General features: G+C 41.4%; 3 protein-coding genes across 8 annotated transcripts; 1 reads left to right on the top strand and 2 right to left on the bottom strand.

Annotated features, from left to right (window-relative positions):
* Nucleotides 1-1,307: 1,307 nt before the first annotated feature.
* On the bottom strand, nucleotides 1,308-5,444 carry cUnh17orf67 (chromosome Un C17orf67 homolog). Its single transcript, XM_083765016.1, has 4 exons — nucleotides 5,342-5,444; nucleotides 3,705-3,805; nucleotides 2,021-2,152; nucleotides 1,308-1,760 (listed from the first exon to the last, which is right to left on the bottom strand). Exons 1-3 carry the CDS (start codon nucleotides 5,397-5,399, stop codon nucleotides 2,036-2,038), a joined length of 276 nt encoding a protein of 91 aa, XP_083621142.1. The 5' UTR covers nucleotides 5,400-5,444; the 3' UTR covers nucleotides 1,308-1,760; nucleotides 2,021-2,035.
* A 1,023-nt stretch (nucleotides 5,445-6,467) lies between these two features.
* On the top strand, nucleotides 6,468-15,323 carry dgke (diacylglycerol kinase, epsilon). The gene is made up of 11 exons (XM_083766088.1): nucleotides 6,468-7,286; nucleotides 7,753-7,909; nucleotides 8,057-8,176; nucleotides 9,161-9,304; nucleotides 9,531-9,688; nucleotides 9,829-9,877; nucleotides 10,078-10,191; nucleotides 10,376-10,447; nucleotides 11,517-11,644; nucleotides 11,952-12,063; nucleotides 12,438-15,323. The coding sequence occupies exons 1-11, from the start codon at nucleotides 6,811-6,813 to the stop codon at nucleotides 12,657-12,659; spliced, it is 1,752 nt and encodes a 583-aa protein (XP_083622214.1). The 5' UTR covers nucleotides 6,468-6,810; the 3' UTR covers nucleotides 12,660-15,323.
* trim25 (tripartite motif containing 25) lies at nucleotides 15,188-26,199 on the bottom strand. 6 transcript variants are annotated; one of them, XM_083766080.1, is made up of 13 exons: nucleotides 26,041-26,199; nucleotides 24,796-25,523; nucleotides 24,489-24,584; nucleotides 23,881-24,114; nucleotides 23,317-23,485; nucleotides 22,687-22,713; nucleotides 21,484-21,555; nucleotides 21,052-21,138; nucleotides 20,547-20,645; nucleotides 19,703-19,744; nucleotides 18,593-18,736; nucleotides 18,364-18,423; nucleotides 15,188-18,262 (listed from the first exon to the last, which is right to left on the bottom strand). In XM_083766080.1, exons 2-13 carry the CDS (start codon nucleotides 25,441-25,443, stop codon nucleotides 17,730-17,732), a joined length of 2,211 nt encoding a protein of 736 aa, XP_083622206.1. In that variant the 5' UTR covers nucleotides 25,444-25,523; nucleotides 26,041-26,199; the 3' UTR covers nucleotides 15,188-17,729. The 6 variants fall into 6 exon arrangements, with proteins under 6 accessions (XP_083622206.1, XP_083622208.1, XP_083622207.1 ...); XM_083766082.1 differs by lacking the exon at nucleotides 21,484-21,555; XM_083766081.1 differs by lacking the exon at nucleotides 22,687-22,713.
* Between the last annotated feature and the right edge of the window lie 1,331 nt (nucleotides 26,200-27,530).

Below are 27,530 nucleotides of genomic sequence, written 5' to 3'. Positions count from 1 at the left end.
TATAATTTGGGCTTGGTAATTTCTCAGTGAATTTAGTTTTTTAATAATAAAAGGCTGTATAGGATGACAGACCACTGAACTGCCGTGACTAACCGAGTCGGCTATACATCGGTGCTGCATGCAGGGAGCAACAATGAACAACCTGATAATGAACGCACCATTTATAACTACAGATTCACTTTATTTTTAGGTTTAATTCAGAGCATAGGCTGCAGGCTATATAGTAGGCTACACACGATTCAATGCTGAAAAGAAGAGTGAAAAATTACACTGAAGATCTAAATGTGCGGAAATCTCAAATAATAAAATGTGAGAGCGGCCATGGAATCAAATATAATGAACTAATAAATGTCACTATAGGATTTTTATGCTATTGATGAATTTAATACATATATAGGACCATAATGCAAATAAGACGTAGCCTATACTCGGTATTTAGTTTTAGGTTATACTTTTAGCACAAATGTATGACTATACCCCGTGCTGTTTGCATTTCTGTCTAATACAGTATTCAATAAATAAATCAATATAGCCTCGCCCTCTTATGGCTTACGTTATTGGTTCGGTCGGATAAAACGGACTCGCGTTAGCATATAGCTGCCATCTCACCCAACATTGGATTAGCTTTAATAGCCAAGTTATTTTATAATCCATAATGTAAAGGAATATTGCACTTGCACTATATGGACGGAACATCGGTTAAACTCACAAATTAGGCTTATTTTGATACGTATATTAGAAGTCCAAATAATGCTAAACCAACAGTCAATTAACTAATTTCACAGTTCAGTCGTGTTAAGCCCATTCGTGTGTATTTGGTTTCAGTTATAATAAATGCCGACGGATGTCTTATCTGGCTATAGGCCTATATTCAGTTGATCACCACAACAGTTGTTTTGGCTCAATAGACTAATGACTTGAATATACACACCGCAGGGAGGATATAGACTGAAAATTCGATCATTCATTTCAGCATCTTTTGGTTTAGTCCCTTTTGGTAATTTGTCTTGTGAAAAGGGGAAATAAAAGTATGATTGTATAGCGACCTAACATGTAATGTTGGTCATCATGTTTACCTTTTTTTTTAAATGCCATATATTTAGAAACAGACCTATATAGGCCTATGAACTGAATGAACAGCGAAATGCCTGGAGGTTGGATTGGGGTCACAATCACATCGTCAAACTTCACAATCGACCCGATTCGACCGTATTGAACCATCCATTACAACCATGAACAAACTGAATGCTCGTCTGGGCATTGCTTTTCTGAAATTCACTTCTAAAAAGATACAATCACAGCTCGGCACTCGTGCATACATTTATTCAGGGTTTACAATGTTGTATAATTTCCCATAGGCCAAATAGGCCTATAAATCTGTTATATGACACAGTGACAAGATTAAAAACAATTTAGTCTATTAATATTTCTGCAGTAAAATAAGGATAAGCATATAATGCTTTATGCATGCATGGCTATTAGCTTATATACTCAAGGCCTCCACCATTGTTTCTATTAATGGTCATGGTGCATAGCATATATATAGGCCTAATATATGCACCGGCAGCAACGTCATATGACGGTGTCGCTCGTAGAATCTAGCCCATGATTTACGTAATATTATAGAAGTATAAATCAGGCTTTAAGAAGGTCAAAAGGGAAAGTATTCTGACAAAAATATACACTGAAAAACAATTAACGTCGTCAACATTGAATGATTTTTGTCAAGATTTGAGGTCATCGCAGGCCAAGCCATTCTCCTGTGGAAAGAAAAGTATAGGGCTATATTAGTCTTTATACCTCCATCTATTTCACTTCTTCTAATTGTTTCAAAAACGTTATTCCAAAGAATAAAAATAGCCCAAATAAAGTTACATTACATACATTAAAATTGTGTGTGTGTGTGTGTGTGTGTGTGTGTGTGTGTGTGTGTGTGTGTGTGTGTGCACGTGCGTGTGTGCGTGCGTGGGTAATTTGACATTCTGTTAAATAATAGATTGTACTGAGTGGATATAGTGACCTATGTATTTTGTCACTAGTGTGGGTATCCATAGTTCCTGTCACAGCGTGGGTAGCAGTGTGGGTTCAACCAGTGTTCAAGATTGGTCTCCTGGGCCCTCTGATCCAGAACCTGCATGTGGAGCATATGTTCCTAGAGAGAGAGAGAGAGTGAGAGAGAGAGAGGGGGGGGGGGGGGGGGGGGGGGAGGAGAGAGAGAACACCTATAAGGGACAGAGCAGGGAAATCTAGTAAAATCAGATATGGAGGACATTCTGTGACACTGTGAGGAAATGTATTTCCTGGCCTGGTACAGCTTACCTGTTCTGATATTGTTCTGATCCTTCCCCACCCGTCCTTCCTATTTGATGTCTCCCTTATTACTCCCATAAGTTATTAAGTTGTTAGTGCAGCCGCGCCCGGCAGCCGGTTCGCTGTACACTCAAGACACTGCCCCGCTGCAACCCTTATAGATCTCCATTTTGGAGCTGACCTGTTCTAACTTCTGACATTCCATATGTTCAAGACACGCTCCATATATATGGCCAGACCACATCAAACCCTTTACACATTTCCCCCACTGCCACCCTTAGATTTCCATATATGGAGCTGACCTGTTCTGACATTCCATATGTCGATCTGACCTCATCAAACCCTGCACTCAAGACACGCTCCATATATGGCCAGTACAGAATTCATTCCATATGTTGTTCTGACCCCCCATGCCAAAGCGCCACCGCTCACCCAGCAGTCTGCTGTCACCCAGGCGCATGTGTGCATGTGACCTCGCCCTTTAGGGTGTCTTACTGGTAAACCACAGAGTAGTGGGGCTGGAAAACTTTGCCATTTGAAAAGGTTTGGTCTGGGAACATTTCTAAGGGTTAAACTCTGAATTTTGGACAAAGGGGAATCTGCTGTGGCCTCGTGACTTTCACTTGAAGGTTAATTTTTCCCTTTGTGAGCAACGCAGCCTTTTTATTTGATGATTTATGGATTATGGATTAGGCCTACTGTACTTGATTTTTGGAATTTTTTTTGGTTTCTCTCGAGACAGACTTTTGACTCACATCAACGAAAGGAAAAGAGGGCTCTGTATTTTTGTGTCTTTGTTTTGCAGATGTGTTCCCAGATTACTTTTGGAATTACTTTTTTGACTTGACTCATTGGAGACATGAAAGCAAGGGACTTTGCGTTGCAGGACTTTGCCTATACACAAAGAAAAAAATTGTAATTTGAACATTTTCATTTGAAATCGATAGATTGCATAGAATTATTATTTTTGTTGATTAAGTTTAAGTCAGATAAAAAAATATTGGAATTGAACTACAAAAGCAACAGTTTTGTGTTTTCCTTTTGGTCTGCAATACATTTTGGTTACAGCATAAATAAAGAATTACTACGCAGGTACAGGACCTTTATTTCTTTTAGTTCTTTAATATAAATGGCGTACAATTTTATGGTTCTGATTGTTATAATGAAAGGGCCCCGGGGTAAAGAAACAGGGGTGAAGGTGTGAGTGAATTTGAAAATTAAATTAAAACACCCGATACAATAAAGACATGTAAACTAGCAAGGAAGAAAAATTTGCTGTGTTGTAACATTTTAGGTGTTCTCCTTTTTACAGAAACAGAACACAGGACTTTACTATATACAGGTACTCTTCACTTCTGATAGTGTATCTGTGTTCTTTGTACTTTAAACCGTACCCTCATTGGCTCATCAGGGTGACCGGCTTTCCTTGGCCTCTCTTGCCTCTTGCTGCGGAGAAGTTGCTTGGCAAAGCTTTCCTTGATGATTGGGTTAGCATCTTGCAGAGATATGGAAAAAATATATATATCTTTACACAAATAATTTGCTGCTTAAATCTGTGGACTGAAAAAAATAAACATTTCCCCCACTCCTGTGTAGTACATGTACAGTATGTGAGGAATTTAAGCAGCCTTCTTGATCCAGGCCTGATGTGCTTTCTATTCATGAGCTGGCTTGTTTGTTCATAACATTTGTTAAGTTCACATATATAATGTGTCTGTGTTAAGACCATGTCTATCAATTAGTGTTATGAATTCTAGAAAGCATTTTTACACTCAGTGTTAAAATTAATTTATCTGTTATCTGTTAGCAACTCTAAGAGGCCTATACAAATGTTTGGTTACATGTGTGTACACTCTCAGAGTTAAATCCGCCCTGAGTATTTTACTGTGTAAACATAATTCCATGCACACCTCTGGGATGCATAGGCTTTAGGGGTGGACGGGGTGACCGGCTGTGGCCTTGCCGCCTTGGTGATTTGTTTAGTCGTATGTCTGTTTAGTCCCAGGGGACTTGCACTCATGTGCCCTTACGCACAGTGCACGTATGCACATGCATGTACACACACAGGTACGTGTGCATGCGCACACACACACACACACACACACACACACACACACACACACACACACACACACACACACACACACACACACACACACACACACACACACACACACACACACACACACACACACACACACACACACACACACACATGATATATGCACAGAGGTCTCAGCCGAGCGAGGAGTCGGACTCTCTGTCTCTCTCTTTTACACAGTATTGCATTAGGAGGCAGGGTTTTGAGGGGATTCAGGGAAGGCAACAAAGTGCCCATTCATCCTCCCCTCTCCCCAGGGAATATGGCCCATGAAGCACGTGACCCCAGGCAGACCAGGCTCACTCTTCCTCTCTGCCAGAGGGAGCTTCTGTGAAAATGAACCAGGCTCTGTCAACACAAGGCCAGTGGTACAGCTGCCTCTCGCTCACAGCGACGTGGCAAAACACGAACACATTCAACATAAGCTAGCCAGAAATTATTGTTTTATTCCTTTTTGTCTTTGCATTTTCTTTTTGTTTAAATGTGCACATTTTCTAAGGCAGTTTTTACTTATTGCATATTGATTTCATGGGGGAATGTTTGGACTGAAATAAAAGGAATGGAATGCATAAGCAAGTGTTATGCCATAAATACAAATGTTTGATTAATTTCATTCAATGATAGTTAAGTTTGTTTTTCTAAATATATATGGTCACTGTTTAATCAAATGAAAGATACTTTCAGAAACATTTACCATTTTGTTAGTCAAAATTCAAAATGTTTCAAGCATGTTTCTATTTCTTTGCAAAGCAAGTCAAAAGAATGTTTAACAGGCATGTTTTCACTTATTTGCAAAGAAAATCACACCATATTAAGCTATAAACTAGATTCAGTTTAAGCTGAGAGTATATAGGCCTATAGTAATTCAATTTCAAAATGCACAATCCAAAATAAAGATCTTTCCGTTTCTGCCTTAAATAATTGTCTTACCTGTCACTGTGATGGTCAACAGGACCACACAAAGGAAAAACACGGCGAACTTCTTCATGTTCACTTCTCCTGTAGGCTGTCCTTGCTCTTCTGCTCTGAGGTTCTGCTCACAAGTGGAAAGGGGTTAAGATGGGAATCTACGAATCCTACGTCACCCAAAAAGTAATAGTCTACTAGTCTACACCTATTTACATTATATTGAATGGCAAAAATTAAATAATTAATCTCATTATAAATACACAGGCTACCAGATGTTTTACTTTAAAGATGCAATCCGGAATTTATTTAAATAATAAAACGTAATTTTAACCAATAGGCCTATATTTAACATATATTTATATAACTGCACATCTGCAGTGGGTGGTCTCCATACCCTGGTGTCGCATAGAACGGGTAGAACTGGAACACCTACTGGTAGCCTCAAGCTCATATTAGTGCAATATCTGTCCGACTAGTCTGGAATTCCGTCTCGGTAGAATGTTAGAAACTTGGACCTCCCGCGCGAGGGACCCTTGAGCCTTGAATGGGACATAACCATAGATAGAGTTATAACATTTAATGATTGCAGCAATCAACTTGGACAAATCACGGCAACTACAATGTTGATCACTAGATGGCGACCAAAACCGTACATTATGTTTTGGGGTTCCTTTTCTGAACTGCCACAACTAGATCATGATGTATGCTACATTTTGAGATATTAGTATAGACTTACATTTTGACGTTATCCTTTGATATAATCTTGATGCCACATTCATGTTTTGATGTTACCACTAAACATCTAGTTCACTTTATTTTAAAAGGGGCCGGCTATTATCCACGACCAGTATCCACGATTTTAAAGTGGGTGATGTTTTTTGTTTTATCAATTCAACAAAAATATCACCCTTTTTAAAATCTGTTAAAATTGGTCAATATCGTTTTAGACTGCGTCATTGTTTCCGTTTCCGTGTCCCTTGCCAAAAAGTACGGATCTACAATCTTACAGTGCATCGCGATTCGACGCATTGTTAGCTTGTAGATCTATACTTTTTGGCAAGCGACACTCTCGCGATAGTTTGAGTATAAATGACTCAGAATGAAGCGGTAGATTATTTCTGAGCACTGAGCAAGTGAAGTGAGCAGAGGCAGCCAACATCTGCGCTGGTCTACTCTGGAGCTGGTGTGATGCTAAGGTTAGCCGGGGCGAGTTAGCTCGGTTAGCACGGTGGAGGATTTTTATTTTATTTTTGCATTGAAGTTGTCATTTCGGAGGTCAGTAATCGTCACCGTCACGATAATAACACAACAACGACAATGGGACACAATAATGCCCGCGCCCCACACACAGTCGGCTGTGTTGTTTACATCAGGGCTCGCTCAGATTGATCTCTGCTCGACTGGACGTGCGTCGTTCCGGTTCGTTCCTAAAACCGCGAACAACACCCACCCATCCTCAGCCATCCCACCACCCCCGTCTGAACTGAACGATGTGCGGGGAGGCTGGGAGCAGCGAGGTGAACGACGACCAGCACCACCAACACCAGAGAGGCTCCAAAGAGGAATGGACGCTGTTGTTCTGGACGTCCGTGGCCGTGATTGTGCCGGTGATCATCACGCTGTGGTGCAGCGCCCAGCGCTCCAAGAGGAAAACTCACATGAAGGACTTCTTTCGTAAGAGCAAGCACGGCTGGCACGTCACGGACCTGTTCAACAAGCCCACGTACTGCTGTGTGTGCTCGCAGCACATCATGCAGGGCGCCTTCTGCGACTGCTGCGGGCTGTGCGCCGACGAGCAGTGTCTGCGGCGGGCCGACCGCAGCCTGCCCTGCAAGGAGATCATGATGGCCCCGACCGAGCATGGCACCATGGAGCACCGCTGGGCCCGGGGAAACGTGCCCCTCGCCAGCTACTGTGCGGTGTGCAAGCAACAGTGCGGGACCCAGCCCAAGTTGTGCGACTTAAGGTAATGCACAGTAAAGTCTTAAATGGTAAATAATGCTGCCTGCAATGTGTTCTTTTATGTCTTAACCGGGATTCGAACCCAGGTTTCCCTCGAGAAACAATCAGGCAGAATCCCTACTTTAGAGCTACATAGTAGGATGTCGATCCTACCATGACCAGGATCTAAAGGTCTCTCAATGTGAGAGTAGGGAATCTGGCTCCAGCCAGACTGCAGATGTGTTAGTTATAGTGTAATAACATATTGTACATAAGGATGATGAAAATGAATTGAGCTCTTGGTTAAATGGATGAGCTGTTGCTAACTGCTTACTACCTTGGTGGCTTGTTTGAAAGTACTGTAGTTTGTTTCATTTAGGTCTACACGCTTCCCAAAAACCAGGACATTTAGGTGACACAGTGACAGTACACTTCAGACATTGATCAATGTGTAAGACATTTTGTGTCCCCCCTCTCTCCCCCAACAACAGGTGTGTATGGTGTCAGACCACAGTGCATGATGACTGCATGGACAGCCTGGCGTCTGAGGCCTGTGACCTGGGCGAATTCCGGAGCCTCATCATCCCCCCATTCTACCTGCACCATGTCAACAAGCTCCGTCGTAGACATCCTGATGAATACAGCAAGGTCTGACGTTATAAATGGCCCCTTCAAAGGCTGTGTAGCACTTGCTCACATACATATTAGAGAAGTTTCACGCAATGCTGGTATTAAGTGTGTGTGTGTGTGTATGTGTGTGTGTGTGTGTGTGTGTGTGTGTGCGCGTGCGTGTAGCTGGCCTCTGCCTGTGGTAGTGGCTGGACTCCAGTGCTAGTCCTGGCTAACACTCGGAGTGGTAACAACATGGGGGAGGTGTTGCTGGGAGAGTTCCGCACAGTCCTTAACCCTGTTCAGGTCAGTATCCCTGCCTATAGTAGCCTATGTCAAAGCAATGTGCCCTGGGTCACAAAGAAATGTTCCATTTAAAAAATATATATATACAGTACCTATTGTTCTCCAAAAATCTATGCAAAATAAAAATGAATACATGGTTACCAAATATCAACCGAAGCTGTAATTGTAAAATGATCAAAAGAAGCCAAAAACAATAGAGCCACCTCTCTTGACAGAATGCCCCGAAGTACAGTTCTTGTATGAAGTGATTAAAAAAAAATTGCGAATGAGAAGATTTCTTCATAAACCATCAGACTCCGGTACTCTGTACTGTACATGTAATAAGTGAGGTCTATCATCATACTTTCATTTCCTCACAATATACAGTTTTTACAAGGAAAACCACTGTGTGATGGTGATGATGATGCTTGATTTTCCTGACCTCTCTTAAAGGACCACTTCACCACTTTTCAACCGATCTTCATATAATAGGTCCTCAGTAATAACCATGATAAAATGGCACGATGTCTTTCTACTCAGTCTGTGTCTCATAGGAGGGCTGTGGGCAGTTCAGAAACCGTCTTCCAGTGACATCATCATTAGGCAGATTCTTTTTTAAACAAGAATTTTTGACAAAAATGTTTAGATTTTCATTATCGCGAGAATGATGGCTTCCATTTTCGCATTGCAACTTTTCAGGACTAGAAAGCCTGCCATTTTTATTAGCTTGTATTCCCCATCGATGATGTCACTGGAAGACGGTTTCTGAACTGCCCACAGCCCTCCTATGAGACACAGACCGAGTAGAAAGAAAATTGCGCCATTTTATCATGATTATTAGTGAGGACCTATTATATGAAGATAGGTTGAAATGTGGTGAAGTGGTCCTTTAATATTGATGCATTTTGATTCCCTCATACTGCACAAACCATGCCCCTTTTGTTGTAGGCTACTGCATTTCTTAATCACGTCTATTTTACGTAGTTTTTTTCCTCTCCCCTCCAGGTGTTCGATCTGGCCGAGCTGGCTCCAACCAAAGCCCTCCAGCTGTGCACCTTGCTTCCTCCTGGCAGTGTTCGGGTGCTCGTATGTGGAGGGGATGGCACTGTTGGCTGGGTGCTGGATGCCATTGACACCATGAAGCTTAAGGTGAGATATGTTGCTTACAGAGTGAGTGCAAATGCTGACCGTTTTTACTTTTCTTTTAAATGACAAAGGCCAGAAAATATAAATTCAATTGGACATCTGACCCAGAAAATAAGACCACTGTAATTTACTGTATCATTATTAATACTGAAAATCAGACATATTTTAGTCACCTTTATTCACCTCTCTTCACTGCTGCTCTTATATTTTCTATTTCCTATTATGTTAGGGCCATGACCAGTTTATCCCTAGGGTGACGATTTTGCCCCTCGGGACAGGAAATGATCTGTCTAATACGTTGGGCTGGGGGTCTGGATACGCTGGGGAGATCCCTGTTGAGCAGGTGCTCCGTAACGTTCTGGATGCCGAGGTGGTTAAAATGGACAGGTGAGGCAATGATACCAAGAACAACTTTCACTCCAGACTAATGGTCAGCTTTGTTTAACTTGGCAGTTCTGGGCATGTTGTTATAGTTGTCTACTACCTGTTATAGCTGTTGTTATTATTGACTGTGTTGATGTTTTCAGGTGGAAAGTACAGGTAGCTTCAAAAGGCCTCTACTTTCGTAAACCAAAGGTGAGTCCAGTATTAATTTACTTTTTGGATTAAATTAATTTATAAACAATTTATTCAACTATTGAATCATCTTGGGCTTCATTATACAGTAGCAATCGGCTACTAAGTGGTAGTAGATAAGAGACTCTTTACCTACAATTACAGAATGACACTGACTGATTTGACTATACAAAGATATAGATGGCATATGCTCTCTCCAGGTTCTGTCTATGAATAACTACTTCTCAGTGGGGCCAGATGCTCTGATGGCACTGAACTTTCACACGCACAGACAAAAGACACCCTCCTTCTTCTCTAGTCGCATCATCAATAAGGTGAGAAAGGGAGACAATATTTGAATATTAAATGTTTTATGTAAATTCAAGGACACAGACCATGGTAGTGTTTTGTAAATGGTGATAAGACAAACAGATTGTAAACAAAGCTGCATTGACTGGAAACATTGAAAACTAAAAGAGTATACACCTTATTATTAATCTATTTCCACTGTGTTCCCAGGCTGTGTATTTCCTTTACGGCACCAAAGATTGTTTAGTGCAGGAATGCAAGGATCTGGATAAGAGGATTGAGGTAGGCCTATAGTAACTAAGTTACTAAATTACTATGATCGATATCCCTTTGTTTATGTGCATTGACCTCTGTGACTTGCAAGCAGCAGACATTTCTCTCCATTTGTTGTATTCTGCACTGAGAATCGTTTTGAGATCCTGCTTGATATTGACCTCACAAGGGAAAGCAATGTTCTAACAGGCCTTGAAAGTAATTACACCAACACCATCACTGCACATGCATGTGGTTGTCTACTCCCTCCCCGGGCCAACAGAGAGGGGTTGGCAGCGACAGAGACCAAGTTTTGAAAAGCAACAATGAATCCAAGACTTATTTGAATGAATAAATACATGCATTCTGTATGGTAGAGTGTGTTAATACTAATGTTGCAACGATTAATCGTAATCAAATCGATTATTAAAATAGTTGCCAACTAATTTGGTAATCTTAAATCGAATCAACAACTATTCTATACTATACTAGCAACTATACTAACCATGTTTTTTTCCAGTGTTAAATGTAATTAGGATAAAGAGGAGTGAGCCATCTCTCTTCCCCTTACAATCTGCTGATAGTTGCACATGCACAGTAGCGATTGCAAAGCAAAATATCACACAGCTTTATTTTAATAGCGGCCCAATCAGCAGCTGAGGAAAATATAATAATCTGTTTGTCTAAAATGGTGATAGCTTAATGAGTGCCATAATACGATTAATTGTTTCAATAATCGTCCGATTAATCGATTATGTAGTGGTTTCCCTAGAACAGTTCCATTGAGAAATGCTGACCTTGGTGTCGGGTAGAACATCTACTGGTCGACGATGTCACTAAAGTTGTTTGAAGCAGAAGCTGGATATTAGATATTCTGCAATCTTTAGACATTGTTGCAACATATGACTTCTTTCCGTCAGAAGAGGGAGACAACCGACACTTTGTAGCTTTAAAAATAGGTAATTCAATTAAATTGTGAAACAACTCAATAATTTTCCTCATGATGTGTATGCAATGGTGCTTTGAGTTGTGCTTCTTTCTCATCTGTATAATTTCAATCATGCATTTAATTTGTAATTTCGTATGTGATTTCTCACAGTTGGAGATGGACGGGGAGAGGGTGGCACTGCCCAGTCTGGAGGGCATCATTGTCTGTAACATAGGTTACTGGGGAGGGGGCTGCAGACTGTGGGAAGGAATGGGAGATGAGCCTTGCCCCCCAACACGGTAATACCTGCACTTTCCTACAAGGGAATTACATGCACCTTGTATGAGCCATGTCTGGACAATAAAGCCAATAGTTAATCATAGTTGTTATAGCATACAAATCTGTTGAACCACTTTAACCCTGTATACACATAGGGTTTTCTTTTATAATTATTATTTTACCTTTTCAGATCGGGAGTCTGCGGCCAAATACATATTAATTTGGGTGTCCTTTGAGAACCACTGCTGTGTAGGTGTTTTTTATGTATCTCACCATCTTTCCTGGTTCCTCACACTTTTCCACTTCTGTAAATCCCTTCCTCCCCAGGCTGGATGATGGTCTACTGGAGGTGGTGGGCGTGTTTGGTTCCTTCCACTGTGCTCAGATCCAGGTCAAGCTTGCCAACCCTGTACGGCTGGGTCAGGCTCACACTGTCAGGGTGAGGCGACAACACATGCAAGCACACACGCACATTGATTGATTGAAATATTTATTAACAGTTTGCAGAATTACAGTACATTTCAAGCACAAACTCAATACAAAGACTGTTAACTGTGAGTGGACGACCCAATTAAGCATTACACTTGTTTACAACAGGGTCCACCATGTTCAATTCATCAAAACATTTAGAGATGTACATACTCGCCAACACCACACAACACAACACATCCTGTTTGCATTTTATGCCACAGTACACTTGGAGTACTAGTATGATCGTGTATGTATTGCTAATTCCGTCGTTTTCCTCAGCATACCATACATTTGGAATTCGTTTTCACGGAATGTTTCCCTCTGGCTGTTTTCCTCCTGCAGTTGGTTCTGAAGAGTTCCAGGATGCCCATGCAGGTGGACGGTGAGCCGTGGGCCCAGGGCCCCTGCACCATCACCATCACTCACAAGACCCAGATCCTCATGCTGTACCACAGCGCCGAGCAGACGGATGACGACGACGAATCCAGCGCCTCAGATGGTGACAGTGCCACCCCCCATGAATCACCCAGCCCACAAGGGGCCCCCGTTTACGCCCGTGCATAACCCACACCCAACATCAGGTGATAGGAAGCTTACACTATATTGCTTTATTTTGCCTTAGTTTAGTCAACTTTCCAACTCAACCCCTATGTTTTATGTTCTTTGTTTGTCCCTTGGATTATTAATTTAAAGGATCTCAAGTTTCCACCAGAGTTATTGTAGTTAACTAAAACTAACAAAAGAATGAAAACTAGAATTGGAAAAACATTTTAGTTGCCAAACAAAAACCCTTTTTTGTGTTTACAAAACAAACTAAAATCATAGAGAAAATCTCCATATAATTTTATTATTTTTCAAAAATCTACAAGCGCACGTATCGTATCTGCTATTTTTGCAAACTTTATGACATTGTTGAATCTTGCCCCTGACTAATGCATGTTTCAATAACTAACTTTAAAACTAAGCCTTTTCAAAAAATGTTAACAAAACTAAACCAGCAAATCCGTTCGGTATTGGGCCTGAGTGTATAACTATATTCAATGTATACCGTATACCTTTACTCGCACATAACCCAGAGCTTGCAACAGCTCTGGGGTTACATTCCCTTGTCACAGGTGGTAATGTCAGGAGAAGAATGTTTTGGGCAAAGTTTCTTGAGAATTTGCAGAGATACCTTCTGCCATAGTCAAAGTAAATGCATATACAGTAGATGCAAAAGAAAAACAGACATATTCTAAGTACTAAAATGGGTAAAATTAGGCTCTGAATAGGTGTTAAGGCAATTCAAGTTTAGTTAATGGTGATATTGTCTTGTTTTGCTTCAGGTAGGGATGTGAATTATCGATTGATGCATTAATAGTTAATTGATACGTTTTTATAAGCTTTTCGATTGATTAACCGGTTAGTTGATAAGCAGCGTTTTTGTTAAAAATCTGAGAATCTTAATTTCCCTCTAACATACAAATCTACATTTTGCTGATATACAGAAATAATACAAAAGGCATATTATATTCCTTAATCAAATGGGCTAGGGCTCTGACACTTTAACTGACAATGAAAAATTATATATTTTTATGTCGTCTTATCACTGGAGATTTTACAGGCTCACGATGCACTGTCACAAGATGCACGCCAAATTAATATGCTGTGTCAGCACTGGTTACATATAGTACATACAGTATATTCCAGAAGAACCCTTTGTAAACCAGAGTGGAGAATATTATATTTTGCTGCTAATGAGCTACACTGCGTGAAATCTTATCCACTCCATTTAATTTCTCTCCCAGTTTACGTTTGTGTTGCACTGTTGTGGCGCTTGCACTGCATAGAAAACGGTTTATAATCGTGCAAAGACTAGACCACCTAAAACAACTTTAACTGCTATAAGTTAGTGTTTGTGAAATTATGTTACTACCGTGTTCTTATTTAATGTTTGTGTCAATTATGTTGTATTTTAAGTCGTCCTTGTTCATGCAGTTGGCAACATTAACCACAGGTTGGTTGTTCTAGAGTTAGTATTTTATATGACAGTTCCTGAAAAGTCATTTCTTACACTCAACTTACACACAGTACTGACTACATTTTTCTCTCATGGTTACATTTTGACTTGTTACTGGTGGTTAGATCTGTTATGTGTACACTTCAAATTATTGAATTTTATCACAGTTTTGAATTTGAGTAGCCTGTTGAATGTAAATAATTTCAGAAATGACAGGTTGATGCTGATGGATGTTTTCCTCTTTCTACCAAAATGGTTGCCTGGTGCTTACAGCCATAAGAAAATAATACAGAATGTTTATTGCTTTACTATGTAATCAAAGCCTACCGGCATAGAAATATTTTATTATACGGAATTAAATCAAACTTTAAGAATATGGCTGCACATAAGGCTGAACAGGGATCAATTGTTGTTGCCCAAATAATGCCTACGCTTGTGGAATTTGCAATTCTGCAGGTAGTTGTACTTGTAGCCATGACAATGAACTTCTGTGATGATTAACTTGTGTTTGTTATGTCTCGTTGCCAATCTGAACGTTGACCTGTCTGTTTACAACACCGTCATAGATACAGAGCAGTGCATAGTACTGTACGTGACTCATGCTAAATGTATTGCTCATTCTATTTATCTTATGGGAGTTTCTTTCCGTGTGTTGGAAAACCACTGGGAGTGGTTGTTTGGGTCCCCCCCTCCTACACGGATAGGAGCTTATGGTCTCTATTTAAGTCCATGCTAAACCCCTTATCCCTAAACTACCATTTTGAAATAGTTCAAATAGCCAAATAGTTAAAATAGCCAATCTACAAGCTGTCGATGTAGATCGGCTAGTTGAACTATTCAAAACTTATTTTCAAAATCGAAAAAAAAGGAAAAGCAGTTTAGGGATAAAGGGTTTAGCATGGACGAAAATAGAGCCCCATGTGTGTACAATCTTAGATTTAGAAAGACGGCCACTGTGTAAAACTAAAATTTATCTAATGCCAATCTAATGTTTGACAGAGCTAAGTTGTTATAATAGCTACTGTAAGAGAAACTAACAGATGAGTGTCTTAAGCAACCATTGTCTTTGAAGTCATTCAAAAATGAACTGGGACTGAGTAAACAAGCTTTTATTGAAAACAATCATTAAGTAATTGAAAAAAAAACTGATTTGGTAAATCTGCTAAAACAACTGAATGTATTATGAGCATTTGGATCCGACGATGTGCCCATAAATATTTTTTACATTACCAGTGTTTTTCTTTGCCTCTGAATTGAGAAATATCCCATAACAATATACAGTAAAGCACAAGGCAGTACTAACAATTCTCATGTATATAGTAGTTTATCCAAACAAGCAAACATGCATAATATGGAACACTGGGGATTTCACACTCAGATTGCAATCAGCAGTGGTATACAATAAAGTGATGTACCGCATGTTACCTATATTAGTACATATTGAATATACAAGTGGTTACAGAGACCGTTGATTTCCATAGCAAAACATTGGAAAAACTACTTTTTTCTCTGTTGTAAGTCAGTCATTTACAATGAAATACATGGGATAAGTGTAATGTAAACCTCTTTGCTTTTTGAAATCTTAAATCTGAGGAGCACCCTTGTTTAGTCTGTACCAATATATAATGGAACTATGCTGTATGCAATGCGCACTGGGAAACTTCTTAAATGACCCAGTTTGTAGTACAGCAGTTGAAGTACTATAGTCAGATGTAGTTGGTTGTTATTTCAACCAATCTTTGACCATACTGCATTAATCCCAAGGTAACCTCAGGTAAGCAGTAAAGTCTTAGCAAAAGAAAACATCTTTTAATAGAACTCTGCATTGATCAGCAACGGCTTTCACTTTGTGTATACCTATACACCAAAATCAACATGCTTGTTCTTTAGGATGGGCGGCTTGACACCCAACGGAACAGCTTAGTTGGTGCGGAATCTAGAGAAGATATAGAATCCTGACTTTGTAATTTGAAATTATATTAACTAAGCTAAGTCCAGACAGAAGACACCGAGACGTGAATGAGCCATGGTATCTTATATCCACTCATAACACACAGCAAAATACAACTAAGGGCTGCAGCATACTTCTTGTGGAAACAAAGTTCATAACGAAATGTTTGCGGAGAAAAAAAGGCATTGTTTTTTTCCCCCTGATTTTCTTACTAGCTGATCACTACCACAGATAACACCACAATATCAGCCCAGTATTCCAGGGGCAGGGTCTAAAGTTCAACACTTAGAGCGAAGTTGCATCAGATATAAAAACAATTTCTTCCACAAAGAACTTTCAAAAAAGTCAAAAAACCAAATCCCACTTACTTTGAAGTATGCTGCCAGTCTTTGTGTTGCATATCGATGCTGTATATCCATATTTTCAAATGTTCTCAGTCAGGCCAAATAGGACAAGACCATAAACATTGAAAGGAGAAGTATAAAGGCTATCTTCACATGTTAACTCCGAATACCTCATTCAAATTGCACATGGCAAACAAGTTATCTATCTAGCTTCCTTCATCATGACATACTGTATTTTGAGGCATCAGGTATCATTGGAATAGTCAAGTCGGTAAACACAAACAAATACTGCACATTGCATGTTCTGCAAGTGTTTAGTATTGTTTCAGAGACAAGCATCACCATCTGCTGCCATGGAGTACATGCATTTAGCCTCTGAACAACATGGCAACTGCAGAATTACTACCACTTGATGAACTACCTCTACCCAGCAAGACAAATGACGTCATGATGACGTTATGACAACGACGTCCGGTGACTGGTGACGTTCAGGACTAGGCCAGATCACAGCCCATATGGGGACGATCTTACATCATTTCCATAACGTCTTCACCAGTTGAAATAATATAACTTATTCTGGGCCAGATCGGACTAGTTATGATATGACTTAAGTTGATCTGGCCTTGATGGGACTCTCTGGTTGAAATCAGGTGATATTCTGGGTCAAATCTGACTAGTCTTGGTTTGACTTGATCTAGCCCCAATCGAGACGCCACTAATTCGTCCAGGTCCTGACCGTGCTTGCTGGGATATCCTTCAAAAAAGAGAGCATGTCGTATTAACAAACGGTCATGAGATATGTGAATCATAGAGAGTGACTTACACTTCCTCTATTTACTGGTCACCAACACATTCTTATTTTACATATACTGGTGACTATCAAATTCTTATTTTAGAACAGCTAGTTGCTATCAGTGTGGCATGCTGTTCATTGCTGTATGATCACACTAACTTTTATGTCGTTTTCAGTGAACAGCTTTGGTTGAAGTCATCTTGACTCAAGACCAATAAGCAAATACAATGATTCCTAGATTATGGCAAAACTGAGATCAGCAATTGCAACATACTTTTTTTTAAGACTGGTTTAACTTTATAGCATGCTGTATATCAGTCTGTTAGAACTGAAGAGCAAAGTTCAGAGCACGTAGTTTTAATATTATCCTCTATCTCTACAAAATAAGTTGAAATACACTAATGTTATACTAAATTATTTTGAGTATTGTGTGCGTTTCTGTAATCTATATGTACACATCTAGATTGATTTAAGTTATTTTAGCTTTTTTAATTTTTAATTTCTTTTAATTTTTTGTAGTATTTAGATGTATGAGGATGTTCAGGTCTCATGCTTGCAGCTTGCAAAGACTAACGGATGCACCACTGGAAAAGATCCAGAAGGCTGGGTACACCGTCTCAGTGAATGGGAACACGAATGTATGGAAGGGATACGCCCTGTCAGCTACATTATAGAATGTGAGTGCCCCGTCCTCACAATCCAACAACACACCCACACGCTTGGGACCGTTATTTGCCAGCACTGTCTCACTGCCATCATGCCAGGCAGACAGCTTGACGTTAAACCACTCGACACACCACGACTGACTGTTGCGACCCATTCTGCTGGAGGGCCCTTTGCGGTCCATGCTGTTGTACGCTATCCCTATGCCAATGAAGTTGTTGATACTCATTTTGACCTCCCAGTAGTGACGCCCTCTAGCGAAACCCTTGGAAGAGAGCACCTGGGTGCAGACAGTGAAACGCTTTGGGCTGTCTGGGTAGGTCGCTGGCTCGTCAGACACAGTGGCCTTGGTCAATTCCTCACTGAGGACAATGCGCTTGTGGGCCGTCTTTGGGTCGAAGGTGAGCACTGTGCCATCTATTTTGGGGAGACAAACGGGAGTCAACATTGAGCTACTGCAGCTACTTTGTCCACACTGGCACAGGATGATACTGATCTAAACATGCCCACATTCTTACATTCTAGAAGCTCGGTTCTTTTGACAGCAGATGTAATGCTAGGAGGGATTCCCGAGTGTTCTAGATAAGAGGATAAAACAATTAGAGAGGGAAAAGGAATATAGTAAAAACATTGATTATTGTGCCACTGCATCTGGGAAAATGTTAATGTTAGTAATGGGAGCACTGGAATTTGCACTGAGAAACTTTATTCCATTTCCCTATTTTAAATGTGGACAGGTTATTCTACCTGGCTTCTCTTTAGGTTCCTTCGCCTGGGGGCGGCCTCTGGGTGTCTCTTTCAATGTACAATCCATCTCTTTCAATGTCATATCCAATAGGTTCTCCATGGAATGGGCTGCTTTCATATTCTTTGAAGGCTTCTTGCCTTGTTCTACAAAAATAATTGGAATACATTTTTAAATCAAAATCCAGGTTAAAGTAGTCCAATTGTATCATTAATAGATTTGATTAATATTAAAAGAAATAGAATCATGTAGACCGCTACTAGTGTAGTTGACAAGGTGTATGCTCAAAGACGCTGGTCTTTGAGCATGAGCCTGTAGTTTGGTGCTTAAACATTAAAACACTGGACGTGTTCATTGAATTCTCTGCATTCACACCATCCTCACATGTATAACTTATATATAAACTTGAGAAAGTTCACATGCTAAAACCCACTTAAGGGATGAGAGCCGGTGCCTCTCAGACAGATACCACAGCAGCATCAAAAATGGAAAAAGCTAAAGCACACTAAGGTGACATGTTGTAATAAAGCATTACTGTTGTGTTGCTTCTTGAAAGACACTGGTGGCAGTATTATCTTTGGACACTTGGTGGCGAGCTCTAGATTTCACAGCACTGGGTGTGGTTTCTTGGGATGCGATGGTAATTCTGACGGAGCATTAGTTCGACATGCGGGAACAATGGTCGGACTAGGGTTTGAGATAGGTTGTCGGTCTAATGAGTGTCGAACCAATAATAGTGTCGGAACTAAATGGTAATTCCGACGGAGCATTAGCCTGCGGGAACAACGGTCGGACTAGCCCTCGAACATGCGCTGCTCCTGTGCTTGCGGTTATGGTTAGGTTAGGGTTTGAGGTAGGTTGTCAGTCTAATGACTGTCGGACCAATAATAGTGTCGGAACTAAAGCCTGGTGGCAATATTATCTTTGGACACTTAAAATGGCAATATCGACTGGACATCCATCTGTTTGTTTCGATGTCTACTCTGCATCACTCCCTTACCCGGCCGTGAAGTAACGTGGAAGAGACTAGGAAACATTGGAAGATGGAAATTGCTGTTACAGGAGGCATATCAAGGAAACATAAGCATGGTAACAATGAAGATTTTACATACGGTCAGTTTTCTGGCTCTTCTCAGTTTGGTCCTTTTTTTGTCCTAAAAAATGGAAAAGCAACAGTACACAACAGCATCAGTAAAGAACTTACTGTACTTTTAATTGGTTTTAAGAATGCATCAATGGGATGCCTTCTTAAAACCAATTCAAAGGGTAATCTCAAACAAAATCACAAGTAACACACTGTGGGCTGTATTTTGCGTGTCTTAAGTACCAGGTCTTATTACCTAACTTGAGTAAACTAAAGACCTGGAGGCGTGATCAATGCTCTTTGGCTATTCTGAGTGGCCAAAGAGCATTGATCACGCCTCCAGGTCTTTAGTTTACTCAAGTTATGTAATAAGACCTGGTACTTAAGACACGCCAAATACAGCCCATGTATCGCATAGCGAGCTTGTAGATATGCCATTTTTGTAATTTAATTTAATTTCTGAAAGTATATACAGTATATATCTAAAGTATATACACACACACATACACATGATGGGATACCCGACGGAAACCTGTCACGACCCGATGTGCCGAATAAATGCACCAAGTCTCTGTCTGTATGTACAGTTCTAGTTCTGTATGTACAGTTCTAGTATACTAAAAAGACCCTTAGATCTCCATATATGGTCGTCAGTCCATCATGCCTATGGTCATTCTATAATGACCCAATGTTATTCTTTAAATTACTTCCGCAATCTGGTGGATGAGCAAGTGATGTCAGGACTTCGGTACGCTATTAGGAATATAATAAGAGTTGCATTCCATTCTCTTCTATGGACAGCAGCTTAATGACATTATTCTCATCGACAGAATAATTCGATCAAAGTTTAGTCATCAACAGTATTTTCCTACTTGGTGGTTTCTTGGCCTGGCCAGCCCTGAGCGGGGCTCCTGGACTTGGGGACCGGAGGTGCCTTGGATGTCCTGGTACTGGTAGCAATGGCATTTGACCTGAAACCCAGTAGCAAATATTTAAACATTCTTTCAAAGTAAACTTTTAATAGTATGGACCATATTGACACAGCAGCCATTTTGCTCTAATGTCATACTCTGGAGGAAGGGGGACAGAGTCTGTAATTGGTCATTTATATAGCGCCTTTACCTAAAGCACATTTACCGCCGGCAGAGTAAACCATGCAAGGCACCAACCTGTTCATTGGGAGAAGTTAGGTTTCAGTGTCTTACTCAAGGACACTTCTACACTAACCCAGGGGCACCCGAGGATCGAACCGGGACCTTGTTCTACCACCTGAGCCACTGCCGACCCTGGGGTTAATCACCCCAAGCCGCCATGTGAATATAGTTGAAGACAAAGCAAACTGTACTCCCCAAAACTGTAAGACAGAAATGATCATACCAAATAGTGGCTGTGGAACTGTTCTTGCAGGTGAGAAGACACTAAACCCAAGATGAGATTGAGAAGCATTCATTTGAGTGGTTTCACCTGTTGAGTCAATTTTGTGCAGATAAAAAAGACATTAAAGTATCTACCACTGTCAGTATTCCTTCATTATGGATTTTTCCATTTTCTCAGTGCTTCATTATGGATTTAAAAGCATTTAAGCTAAATCAAGTTTCAAGGCTTTCTGCAATGGATTTCATGCCTCGGGTACGGAATACACAAAAGCCCTTTTTTCCAAATTCCATACAGGCATTTACCATTTAGGAGAGAAATAAATAAAAATGTCCTGAGAACGCAAAGACAAAATTAATTGTCCAGCACGGAGTGGACAATATGGCCGTCATTGTACTCGCCAAAACTGTGAGACAGAAATTGAAATGATAATACCAAATAGTGGCTGTGGAACGGTTCTTGCAGGTGAGAAGGCACTAAATCCAAGATGAGAAGCCCCTTTTTCACCTGTTGAGATACCAAACCTCTCATTACAAGAGCCTTTCTTTATGCATGGAATTTATAATACCGTAGTGATCCAACAACCAATTTAGCACCAATTTAGACAAGCATGGCACCATGATTTGATTCAGATTGCCATTCATCATCATCAAAGCATCTGCATCCGATTATTTCATTGTGGATTTAAAAGCAATCAAGCTAAATCAATTCACCGAGTCTTTTCTGCCGTTATGGTTTTCGAACCCAGGTTCGAACCCTCCACCTCCAACTTCTGGTGTTCCTGGGAACAACCAAGGTTAATTAAATAAGGTTAGGAAGCAAAGACCGTACAGTGGACTCCATGTTGCTCTCTGGAAGGAAAGAAACATGAGTAATTGAGACCAAGGAAGCTGAACATTGGCTGCATATAGCCCATTGCGCATGTTTCTTTCCTTCCAGGGAGCAATATGGAGTCCACCGTACGGTCTTAGCTTCATATCCTCATTTAATTAACCTTGGGAACAACCCACCTCTGTTTTCCTTCCCCTCTGACGAGCTGCTTGGTCGTGGCAATGCACACCTGTTCCCATTCTAAAATCAACACCAGAGTCTTCAAAAACCCTGCCTTCCCCCAACTCCATGACAGATCGTCCCATAGAAACGCCTGGCAAGTATAGTTGCCCTCTACTCAGTTGCTGTTCGTACTCTGTAGAGCATTTCTTGTGTTTTAGCTGCAGTGTTAGCAGTGTTGCTAATTCTTTTCTTTCATCCTCCAGACCTAGCTATCTGCAGTGCCACTCCTTGCCTTCGTCACCCCTTTGTTGTTCTGGACTGTTTGTTTGGCTGCCGTCTTCGACTACTTGTCTTCGACTACTCTCTAGGATTTCCTGTCTCTTGAGTTGCATTTGATGTATTCCACACGCCACACCTAGGTTACAGACTACACAAAAGCCCCTTTTCCAAGTTTCAGGTGAGAGCAGAGCACTTGTTTCACCAAACCTCTCACAAAGAGTCTTTCTTTATTCATGGATTTTAAAATACTGTAGCTATCCAACACCAACCAAATAATCAATTAGAGGAGACCTGAACTGTACAAGGATTCATTGTTAGATTTGATGCCATCCATCAGACATCATGGCTCAATTAACACCAACTCACCAGTTACACACATGGCAATGTTGAGTTCTGTAATGAAACAAGACAGCACTTTTAAGTCAGTTATCAAGGGTTAAATGGAGCATTCAATGCACAGTGGCTTTTTGTGGGTGGTTAGTATAGTTATAGTTCATAGAAAGTGTTAATCATAATTATTTTATCACCTCCAATCTGCCAAAGGTTTTTGTGAAACTGTGGAATTGTGCAAAATTAGCTGTCCTGTTTCTCTTACATTTGTACATAAACATGGCTATTGTTTGAACCCTTTTCTCCCCCTTTCTCTCATGGAGTTAGATGTTTTTGCCTTTTGGACACTTTGATGATTCTTTTCCTCACCTGTACTAACTAATTCTTCCATAAATGTCCAGCTTCCACACTTACCATAGAGGGGCATAACAAATTAGCGCTGGAAACTGACACCGACTTGCTAATAGTTCACCAACCTATGAGCCTGCCTCCCCTCTCATCCTCCCCTCCCCAGTAGAACGCAGCGGAGAACACGGACATCACTAAAGTTGGAGCGACTTTATTCTTTTAGCGAAATACAAAGTTCACTCCCACTCCTATGCCACTTTTCCTGCTTGGCCAGGCTTTCCCCCCCCCCTTTGAAAACAAAACGAGGCTAACGCTTACCTGGTTTTAGCATCTGCAGCCTGGCCTCAGTGGGTTGTTGGAATATGTGCATCAGATGTTCCTTCAGCACGGCAGCGAAGGCGTACGACCCCATCACTGCCTTGGAGTCCAGGGTGATTCGAGGGGTGTATGGGTCAAAGCTTACTGCAGAGGGCAGGTCAACTGAGGCCTGTGGCACAAAAATAATATGAATTGCCACACCTTTCTTTTAACCACATTAACCCCGGTGTCCCCGTTTTGGGCAGGTCATTATAAACAAATAATCTCAAAAACAGCCTAGGCCTATGCGTTTGATTTACGCCGGTGTTGCGTGGTGAAACAACCTTCAGTCTAAAGAAGGAAACGTTACTCGGCTTCAATTAAAGATTACATACAGTACAGTTTGCATCTCTACTTTGTTGCCTTTGATCTGATGTCACGTTGGGACCAGCACCTGTCAAGTGGTCGGCTGTGCATTTTGCACTACTACCCCGTCCCCTATCCTCCTGAGCAACTTTCAACACTTTTATATTATTATAACTAATCTACTCTACCTGTAATTTCATTGTCACTATGTCATCTCACCTGAAGGAAGGCCACAGTTTGGGACTGACCCAACAAACTGTTGATGCACTCTTTGGCAGCAGACATTTGTGTTACGTTCTGACCAAACCTCTTGGAGAGGCGTTGGAGTGACGTCTGAGCATTCTCCTGCTCGTGATCCACGGTGGCCATCGCTGTGTGCAACTCGCTGTCCAACAGCTCTCGCATCTGCTGATACTCAGCCTCCAGAGCGCTCTTCCTGCTGGATGCCGAGTCCTAGTGACAGTCGGAGAAGACCGTGAAACAGATATGCGTTATGCTCCTTTTATACATAGTTTGTTCAAGAATGAACTAGAAATGCAAATGAGTAGGAATCGTGTTTAAAAGTGTATTACTGAGCCTGTTTGTAGCCTACAAAGGAAGTTCCTGGAGTGTTATTATTAACGCGTTCGTTGTACTGCTGCTCTGCGGCATACTATGTCAACTGATGAAAAGAATAATTAAAAGTGCCTAAAACGAGAGTTCCGTGAGTGCTGGTTTTCTCTTTGAGAAATGTTCTTGTTATTATTTTAACCCTACAACGGTCCATTTAAACTAACACTTTTATTACGTCAATGAAATTGTGATTCTGGAAATATCAGGGGCGTTACCTTTATCTTGGTCTGCATGTCGTTCATTTGAGAGATCACATTCTGGTTCTTCTTGATCTTGCTATTCAGCAAAGACAACTTGCCTCTCAAGTCAGACTACAATAACAAATGCAAAAGGTGGCATTTCATCATGGGTGTTTGTGTTCAACATCACACACACACACACACACACACACACACACACACACACACACACACACACACACACACACACACACACACACACACACACACACACACACACACACACACACACACACACACACACACACACACACACACACACACACACACACCCACCTCCTACCTGTTTCAGCCCTTTCTGTTCATCAGGGGTGGAGAAGGTGCAACCTTTGTGAACTTGCTGTAGGCAGAAGCTGCAGATGCATCGGCTATGACTGACGCAGAAGAAGTCCATCATCTTGTGGTGTTCGGGGCAGATGCGCTCAGACAGGTCACCCAGTGGTTCCGTGAGCTGGTGCGTGCGGAAGATGAGGTTCTCATGGTGCGGCCTCAAGTGGACAGCACAGTAGGACACCATGCAGGTAAGGCAGGTCTTGGATGCCACAGCCTCCATACAGGTGTCACACAATATGGTGGCGGCCGGCACAGCCTCGGTTTTGACCGGCTCCGCTTGTATAAGTTCTTTGGGCAGGTCCTCCTCCAGTCCTCCTTCGGTCCAACCAGACTCGCTCTGGTTAGACTTCATCTTGAAGTGTTCGACCACCGTGCTGAGCACCGTGTTCTTCATCAACGGGGGTTTCGTGGCAAAGTGGGTCCTGCACTGGGGGCAGGTGTAGCTCTCCCTCCAGGTGCTCAAGAGGCAGTCTTGACAGAAGTTGTGCCCGCAGGGGATCGTGACCGGACAGTCAAATGGACAGAGGCAGATGCTGCAGGTCAGCTCTTCCCCCAGATTCATCAGACAGAGCTTATCATCCACGTCCATGTCAGCCATCACGCCAGCTCCTGCACAGTAGACTGTAGCTGGAAACCGGAGACAGCCTGGTAGTCAGCCTACGTCACTCACAGCACACGCTGCAAAAGGGAAACGAAACTTACAGATTACAACAGAACAGAAACTAGCAGCCAGCCTTGCAGCCAGCCAGGCTCAGTGACTAATTTCTCAGTCTGGGAACCCAGCAGGGGAAAATTGGTCAGAAAATGTAATGTAAATATAATTGACGGTAACTTGGATTAGCCTGTTGGTGTTAAAAACGAAATAAAAGTAAGTCAAGGCATTTTTTTAATAAGATCCTTGTGTTTCAGAATGTAGCCACGTACGTCTTGTCACATACTACATGCTGAAGTCTACCCTACCGCATGATTGTATCTATACCTGGTTACGTGGCTTTGTCAACAACTGAAACGTTTTTGTTCAATCGATTACTGTCTGACATTTGTAATATCTGTGAAAGGGACAGGGTCGATTAAAGAAAATCTCCGACAGTTTAGCCCCGTGCCAATCAAAAATCAAGCTCAATCAAAAATAAACAAATGAACAATTAAGTGCTCCCTGCAGTTTACATGTTTATTATTCATATAATTTGCCTACCTTCTTTCCAATCGCAATGCCAAGTTGCCAGACAGGCGTTAAGAGAGTGGTGGACCGTGTGGACGTCGCAACAGCGCTCTCTCCGCCGCCTGTTGTTCCTGCCTGTCGACTACAAAACAATACTACAACATGAAACCCCGCAGGCACAGCCGTTTTATCTTTTCGCAGATAAGTAAGCCTGGGACCGAGGCTAACTAGTAGTAGGACGGGGCTACTACTAGTAGGGGCGTGGTAAAACGAGCGCTCCTTTCCTGAGCTATGAGCTATCCTAGGAATAAAAACCTGCCTCCTGCACACACGTGACCTGTCACCTGAGGCTGACATCATGACCTTAATGTGTCATTATACATCTTAAACAGATGAACTTCGTTCCCAGGCCATTACAAATATTAAAGTAAACTCTTTCCATAGAATTGGGATTCAATCCTCCTACTATCTCTTAAAGGTATATTCAGTGATTTCACTTAATTCAAATATCACTTATTTTTTTGTTTTGTTGTGATAATCCTCTCTACTATAGAGTGTGCTGGCCATATAAGGAGTTCCTCCCTGTCCCCAGTTAACCCCTGGGGGTCAAAAAACCTTAGGTTTCGTTTTTGGCTCTCTATCCTGATTGGATGAAAGGCTTAGGTCCCAGCCAAAAACGAAACCTAAGGTTTTTTTGAGTGAAATCACTGAATATACCTTTAAGCAATTGATTGATTGATCAATTGCTGATCTGAACATGTGTTGCATGTTAAGTCTAGACTTTATACAAGTGTTGCGTACATTGTCACACCTTAACCTTGCACATAAATCATGTGTGTTGACTTAAAAGTCCCTGCAGTCACACCATATCTAACCTAACCACCAGTAAGACGGGTGAGGTCGTGCTGAAACAAAAGGGCTTCTTAATACGGCACAGATAAGAAGCAGGAGTTAAACGGTTAATCTGGTGTCCGTGAGGTCAGATGTAGAGTTGCTGGCCGGCTCTATGCAGATCTACAGTAGGTGATGATCCAGTCTTCTGTACAAACATGGTTTGATGAGGTCAGATCAACATATGGCGCATCGGAACAGGACAGCTCCATATGTGGAGATCTAAGGGTTTGATGAGGTCAGATCAACATATGGAATGAATATACTGTACTAGCCATATATGGAGTGTGTCCTGAGGGTATACAGGGTTTGATGAGGTCAGATCAACATGGAATGAATTCTGTATTGGCCATATATGGAGCATGTCATGAGGCGTGACTGACGCGAGATGCAGGTTTTCATAGTAAACTGCGACCTACAGTCACAATAATAACTGCAATAAGGGCTTGTCTTCTCTTGCGGAGGGAGAGGTTCCATATGGGGCTAGTCTTCTCTGTCTCCTAATCATTGCATTATAAGAGCCCGGTTTACCTTTTCACCAGTACCAAAATCCTAACATCAAAACCACACCCCCTGGATCAAGTGTTTTTCCCATTCATATTTAGTCTTAACTTTGTTAGTTCACATGTAAA

This window comes from Protomyctophum parallelum, assembly GCF_964188405.1.
Source record: "Protomyctophum parallelum genome assembly, chromosome: 5".
NCBI classification, from domain to species: domain Eukaryota; kingdom Metazoa; phylum Chordata; class Actinopteri; order Myctophiformes; family Myctophidae; genus Protomyctophum; species Protomyctophum parallelum.
Note: the sequence above shows the minus strand (reverse complement) of the source record. Positions and strands in the feature narration are given on the sequence as shown.